This window comes from Myotis davidii, unplaced genomic scaffold, assembly GCF_000327345.1.
Source record: "Myotis davidii unplaced genomic scaffold, ASM32734v1 scaffold310, whole genome shotgun sequence".
In the NCBI taxonomy this organism is placed as follows: Eukaryota; Metazoa; Chordata; class Mammalia; order Chiroptera; family Vespertilionidae; genus Myotis; species Myotis davidii.
The window spans coordinates 193,902-201,578 of NW_006281927.1; the positions used below are offsets into that span (position 1 = coordinate 193,902).

Below are 7,677 nucleotides of genomic sequence, written 5' to 3' on the forward strand. Positions count from 1 at the left end.
CCTCCTGTTCGTTTCAGCTGCCTGACTGCCGGCCGCCATCTTTGTTGGCAGTTAATTTGCATATCGCCCTGATTAGCCAATGGGAAGCATAGTGGAGGTATGATTAATTACCATGTTTGTCTATTATTAGATAGGATATGCACCAAACATAGAAAAAACAAATAAAGAATATCTTAGTGGACATTAAGGAGGAGATAGATAGTAATGCAGTCACAGGGAATTTTAACATCCCATTGAAATCAATGGATAGATATTCCAGACAAAAAAATCAACAAGGCAAGAGCTATCTTAAATGACACACTAGATCAGATGGATTTAATTGATACTTACAGAACATTTCATCCCAAAGCATCAGAATATACATTCTTCTCAATAGCACATGATACATTCCCAAAGATAGACCACACGTTAGGTCACAAAAGAAGTCTTAATACATTCAAGAAGATTGAAATGATATCAAACATATTCTCTGACCACAATGGTATAAAACTAGACATCAATTCCAATTCAAAAAAAATTAAAAACATTCATACACAGGGAGGCCAAATAACATGAATGGGTTAATAATGAGATCAAGGAAGAAATCAAAAGTTATCTGGATAAATGAAAATGTAAACACAACTCCAAATCTAGAGGATTTGGACAGTGAAAATCCTGAGGACAGTGAAAGCCGTCCTGAGAGGAAAGTTCATTGCATTACAGGGCTACCTCAAGAAGCAAGAAAGAGTTCAAATAAACAATATAATCCTACTCTGAAAGGAATTAGAAAAGAACAACAAAGCCAAGAGTAAGTAGAAAAAAGACAATAATAAAGATTAGAATGGAAACAAATGACATAGAGACTAAAAAATATACCAAAAAAAAAATCAATGAAAGCAAGAACTAGTTCTTTGAAAAGATAAAAAAAGATAGACAAATCTTTAACCAGACTCATCAAGGAAAGAAAAAGAGTCTAAAATAAATAAAATCAGAAATGAAAGAGGGGAAGTAACAACTGACAATGCAGAAATACAAAGGATTATAAGAAAACTAGTGGCTCTGCACACAAATCCGTGCACGGGTAGCTCACTGCCACTTGCCTCAGCTGGCTGCCCTGCCCGCCACTGCTCATAGCTCTCTGCCACTCATAGTTCGCTGCCCCACCCTCCTGTAGCTCTCCACCACGCATAGCTTGCTGCCCTGCCCTTCTGCTGATCTGTTATTACGTAATGGTGTCCCAACCAATTTGCATATTACTCTATTATAAGTATAGATACTATGAACTGCGATATGCCAACAAGCTAGACAACCTGGATGAAATAGATAAATTCCTAGAAACATGCACTCTTCCAAATGTGAATCAGGAAGAATCAGCAAATCTGAATAGATAGATTACAACTAATGAAATTGAAGCAGTCATCAAAAAAACATCCAGAAAATAAAAGTCTTAAACCAGATGGTTTCACAGGTGAATTTACCAACCATTCAAAGAAGAACTAACACTATCCTTCTCAAACTGCCCAAAAATTGAAGAGGAGAAAACACTACCAAAAGCTCTTTTTATGAGGCCAGCATTATCCTAATTCCAAAACTAGATAAAGATATTACAAAGAAAGAAAATTATAGGCCAATACCTGATGAGTATAAGTGCTAAAATCCTCAACAAAATATTGGCAAACCAGATCCAGCAATACATTAAAAGATTATACACCATGATCAAGTGAGATTTATTCCAAAGATTCAAGGTTGGTAAAATATTTGCAAATCAATAAACATTATACATCACATAAACAAATTGAAGGATAAAGCACATGATCATATCGATAGATACAGAAAAAGCACTTGATAAAATCCATCACCCATTTATGATAAAAACTCTTAGCACAGTGAGAATAGAGAGATTATTTCTCAAAACAATAAAGGTCATGTATGACAAACCCACAGCCAACATCATACTCAATGGGCAAAACCTAAAAATATTTTCCTTAAGATCAGGAACAAGTCAGGGATGTCCAATTTCACCACTCTTATTCAACATAGTACTGGAAGTTCTAGCTACAGCAATCAGACAAAAAGATAAAAGAAAAGGCATCCAAATTGAAAAAGGAGGAAGTAAAATGGCTATACTTTGCAGATGACATGATATTATATATAGAAAACCCTAAAGACTCCACCAAAAACCTACTAGCTCTAATAAAAGAATTCAGCAATTAGCAGGATATAAAATTAATATTCAGAAATCAGTGGCGTTCTTATCTATATTCTAACCAGTAGCTATGATGCACACTGACCACCAGGGGGCAGATGCTCAATGTACAGGCATGGAAACATGGAACAGACTGATGAATCTCAGAGGGAAAGGAGTGGGGGGAGGGTGGGAGGAGATTAACCAAAGATCTTACATACATACTAGAGGCCCAGTGCACAGATTCATGCACCAGTGGGGATCAGTCTGAAACCAGCAATCTGACATCCCCCAAGGGGTCCTGGATTGCAAAAGGGTGCAGGCCAGGCCGAGGGACCCCACTGGTGCACGAATCCATGCACCAGGCCTCTAATACACCAATAATGAACTATCAGAAAGAGAAATTAAGAAAACAATCCCATTTATTATTGCAACAAAAAATAAGGTACCTAGAAATAAATTAAACCAAGAGGTAAAAGACCTGTACTCCAAAAATTATAGAATACAAAAAAAAAAAAGAAATTGAGGAATATACAAAAAAGTGGAAGCATATACCAGGTTCATGGATTGGAAGAACTGACATAATTAAGATGTCCATCCTAGCCAAAGCAATCTATAGACTCAACACAATTCCTGTTAAATTACCAATGGCACATTTCACAGATCTAGAACAAATACTTCAAAAATTTATATGGAACCAAAAAAGACCTTGAACCACCACAGCAATCTTAAGAAAAAACAAAGTTGGAGAAACATGCTACTTAATATCAAACTATACTATAAAGCTACTGAAATCAAAACAGCTTGGTAATAGCATATGAACAAGCATATAAATCAATGGAATAGAACAGAGAGTTCAGAAATAAACCCACATTTTTATGGTCAATTCATATTTGACAAAGGAGGGAAGAGCACACAATGGAGAAAAGACAGTCTCCTCACTAATTGGTGTTGGGAAATTTGGACAGGTACATGCAAAAAAGTGCAACTAGACCACTATACACATACACGCAAAATGGATAATAGACTTAACCATAAGTCAAGAAACCATAAAAATCCTAGAACAAAACACAGGCATTAAAACCTCAGACACCTCTCATAGCAATATTTTTGCTGATGTATTTCCTTGAGCAAGGGAAACAAAGGAAAAAATAAACAAATGAGACTACATTAAACTAAAAGGCTTTTACACAGCAAAAGGAACCATCAATAAAGTGAAAAGGGAGCCCGCTGAATGGGACAACATATTAACCAATGTTACATCTGATAAGGAGTTAATTTCCAAAATATATAAAGAACTTATATAACTGAACACCAGGTAGACAAACAAAATGGACAAAGGACCTGAATAGACACTTATCCAAAGAGGACATAGAGATGGCCAATAGACATATGAAAAGATGCTTAATGTCACTAACCATCAGAGAAATGCAAATTAAAACCACAGTGAGATGTCACCTCACACCGGTCAGAATGGCTGTCCTCAATAAATGTATAAACAACAAGTCTAGTGAGGATGTGGAGAAAACGGAACCCTGATGCACTGTTGGTGGGAATGCATACTGGTGCAGTCACTGTGGAAAACAGTATGGAGTTTCCTCAAAACATTAAAATGGAACTGCCTTTTGACCCAGAAATCCCACTTCTGGGAATATATCCTAAGAATCCTGAAATACCAATCAGAAAGAATATATGCACCCCTATGTTCATAGAAATGTTATTTACAATACCAATGATCTGGAAACAGCCCAAGTGCCCATCAGTAAATGAGTGAATAAAAATGCTGTGGTTCAGCCCTGGCTGGTGTGACTTGGGCGGTGTACCAAAAGGTCACTGGTTCAATTCCCCATCAGGACACATGCTCAGATTGTGGGCTCTATTCCTGGTAGGAGCCATGCAGGAGGCAGCCGAATTATGTCTCGCTCTCACATCAATGTCTCTCTCTCTCTCTCTCCCTCCCTCCTCACCCTCTCTCTCAAGTCCATAAAAAATTTTTTTTAAAAAAGCTGTGGTTCATTTACACAGTGGAATACTAATTGGTCATAAGAAAGAAGGAAATCTTACCTTTTGCAACAGCATGGATGGACCTGGAGATTATTATGTTAAGTGAAATAAGCCAGTCAGAGAAAGACAAATAACATATGATCTCCCTTATATGTGGAAGTTAATGAACAAAATAAACTGATGAACAAAATAGAAACAGAGGCATGGATACATGAAATAGACTGACAGCTGTCAGAGGGGTGAGGGTTGGGGGTTGGATAAAAGAAGGTGAAGGATACACACACACACACACACACGCACGCACGCACACACACACACACGAACACAGATTATAGTTTGGTGATAGAGGGAAGAGGGGATGGGGTAGTTTGAGTTGGGCAAAGGGGGATAAATAAGGACGGAAGAGACTTTCCTTTGGGCAATGGGTGCATAATGCAGTGTGCAGATAATGTTTTGTTGAGTGTACACTTGAAACCTTATGGCTTTGTGAATCAATGTCACTCCAATAAATTCAATAAAAAACAAAGATTGCTGGGCCCAACTGTTGAGTTTCAGATTCAATAGGTCTGCGATGGGATCTTGACTTTGCATTTCTAACAAGTAAGGTTACTGCTATGGTGATTACACTTTGAGAACCACATCTTTTGTAGCAAATAGGCCATTACAATCATATTTTAGTCTTTCAACAAATGGTGTTGGAACAACTGGTTAGCCACATTATAAACTGACCTTTGAATCATACTGTATAAAAATGTACTCAAAATGGATCAAATATCTAATTGGGAGATCTAAAACTATAAAATTCTTAGAGGAAAACATAGGTTAAATTTTATGACCTCAGAGTTGGCAAAGCATTTTTAGGTATGACACCAAAAGCACTAGCGACCAAAGAAAAAATAGATAAATTGAACTTAATCAAAATTAAAAACTTTTGTGCTTCAAACGACCCTATAGAGGAAGCATAACGACAACCTATAAAATGAGAGATCATATTTTCAAGTCATGCCTGTGAAGAAACTTGTATGTGGAATATATAAAGAACGTTTTTAAAATATTTATTAATTAAATTGATTGGAGTGACATTTGTCAACATGTACATATAGGCTTTAGGTATGGGTTTCTGTGTTATAATATCTATATATTGCACCATGTGCCCACCACCCAAAGTGAAATCTTCTGTCACCATATATCAGGACCCCCTTTACCCGCATCCTCTTCCCTCTGGCAATCACCATACTGCTGTTTGTGGTAAAGAGTTTTAGTTTTATATCACACATATGAGCGAAATCATATAGCTTTTAGCTTTTTCCAAATGACTTATTTCACATAGCATAATGTTCTCAAGGTCCATCACGGTGTTGCAAATGGCACTATCCCATCCTTTCTTATGGCTGAATAGTATTCCATTGTGTGTATATATACCACGTCTTCCTTATCCTCTATTCCGGGACACTTTGGTTGTTTCCATGTCTTGGCCACCATGAATAATGCTGCACTGAACATAGGGGTACATACTAATATATCTTTGCAAATACATGATTTTGAGTTTTTCGGGTGTATAACCAGAAGAGGGATTGCTGGGTCATATCGTAGCTCTATTCTTAATTTTTTGAGGAATCATCAGACTGGTTTCCACAGTGGCTGCACCAGTCTACATTCCCATCAGCAGTGAGGTTTATCCACAACCTCTCCAACACTTGTTATTGCTTGTCTTGTTGATAATGGCCACTCTAACAGGTGTAAGGTGGTAGCTCATTGTAGTTTTGATTTGCATTTCACTAATTGTCAGTGAGGTTGAACATCTTTTCATATATCTATTGATGCTCCATATGTCTTCTTGGGAGAAGTGCATTTTCAGCTCCTCTGCCCACTTTTTTTTTTCTTCAGTTCAAACTCATTTCCTTTTTATTAAAATTCAAGTTACCATTACATGGTTTGGTACTCAATAAAGGAAAACTTGTTCAAATAAGGCAATATGTTATCATCAGTATTTCCAGGTGATTGTTTACACTCAAGTCGCATCATCAGTAAATCCTTGGGAAGCCCATTGCTAGGGTTTATACTTTGTCAAGGCCCAGTTCCTCTGGAGTGGAGATTCCCAGTTCATTTAAAGTTGGTCTAAGTTCCTGGATGACATAAGGGTAGATTTCCTTATGCGGTCCTGCTTTGTCCCTAACAACCTCTAGGATGCGAACAGCACTAGCAAAATCATTTAGCCGTCTGCATGCCCGCAAAGCAGCATCAATGATTTTGGGTTCTGGAACCAGATCATAGCCAACAAGCGTGTTCATCCCTTTCCGCAATTCCCAGGCATCAATATCTGGCTTGTTGAAGTATGTCACCCAGCGAGCATCTAATTCCTCATCTGTCTCATGTGACCCATGGGAGTAGCAGCGAACTGACTGGACACCCACAGCGGGGCCGGGGCTGGTGCGGGGTGCAGGAGGCCTCGAGAGCTGGCTCCGGAGGTTGCTACTGCCACTGCTACAGCGCAGCGAAGGAAAGCGGCACCCAGCGTAATGGCGATGGCAGCGTGCAGGCTGAAGCTGAAGAGAAGCCGGCTGTCCTCTGCCCACTTTTTGATTGGATAGTTTGTTTGGTGTTGAGTTTTATGAGTGCTTTATATATTTTGGAAACTAAACTTTTCTCAGAGCTACTGTTTGCAAATATCATCTCCCATCTATGGCTGACTCTGTTTTGCTGTCAGTTTCTTTTGCTGCGCAGAAGCCTTTTAGTTTTATATAATCCCATTGATATATTCTTGCCTTTACTTCCCTTGCCTTTGAGGTCAAGTTCAGAAATTGTTCTCTACAACCAAGGTCCATAAGTTTGGTATTTCTATTTTCTTCGATGTAATTTATTGTTTCGGGTCTTATATTTAAGTCTTTGATTCATTTTCAATTAATTTTTGTACATGGGTGACAAACTGTAATCCACTTTCATTCTTTTGCATGTGGCTTTCCAGTTTTCCCAGCACCAATTACTGAAGATACTATCTTAACTCCATTGTGTGTTTCTGTCTCCTTTGTTGAAAATTATCTGTCCATATACATATGGTTTTATAGCCAGGCTCTCTAGAAGTGTTTTGATTCCTGCTTCAATTTCCTCAATAGTTATCAGCCTATTCAGATTCTTTTAATTCTTCCTGATTGAGTTTTGGAAGGTCGTATTTTTCTAGGAATATATTCATTTCTTCTAGATTGGCCAGTTTGTTAGAACAGAGTTGTTCATAGCATTTCAATGTGGAAAATGGATGTGAGAATAATTACTTACTTTTTCAGAACAGTGATTTTTGCACAGTGTTTTGAACCCATCTTTGATGTCCCAACAGACTATTCAATGTGTGATATAGATACACTATTCTTTGAGAGGAAAAAATGAATCAGTCTAGAGACATTATAATTTGCTAAGACAACAGATGTGACACAACATCTATACAACCTAAACCAAAAAGGAATTCAAATTCAACAGAGTATCTAAGAATTTGCTTTGTAAATAAATAAAATGTG

At 37.7% G+C, this 7,677-nt stretch overlaps 2 protein-coding genes across 2 annotated transcripts in view; both read right to left on the minus strand.

Annotated features, from left to right (window-relative positions):
• The window catches only part of LOC102751642 (phosphatidylinositol 3,4,5-trisphosphate 3-phosphatase TPTE2), a 69,296-nt gene that overhangs the window by 50,768 nt on the left and 10,851 nt on the right, over positions 1 to 7,677 (minus strand). The gene's annotated exons all lie outside the window — the stretch shown is intronic.
• On the minus strand, positions 6,051 to 7,482 carry LOC102775072 (cytochrome c oxidase subunit 5A, mitochondrial-like). The gene is given in 3 exon segments (XM_015561294.1): positions 6,051 to 6,599; positions 6,602 to 6,708; positions 7,442 to 7,482. Coding segments are annotated over 3 exon segments (522 nt in total). The 3' UTR covers positions 6,051 to 6,225.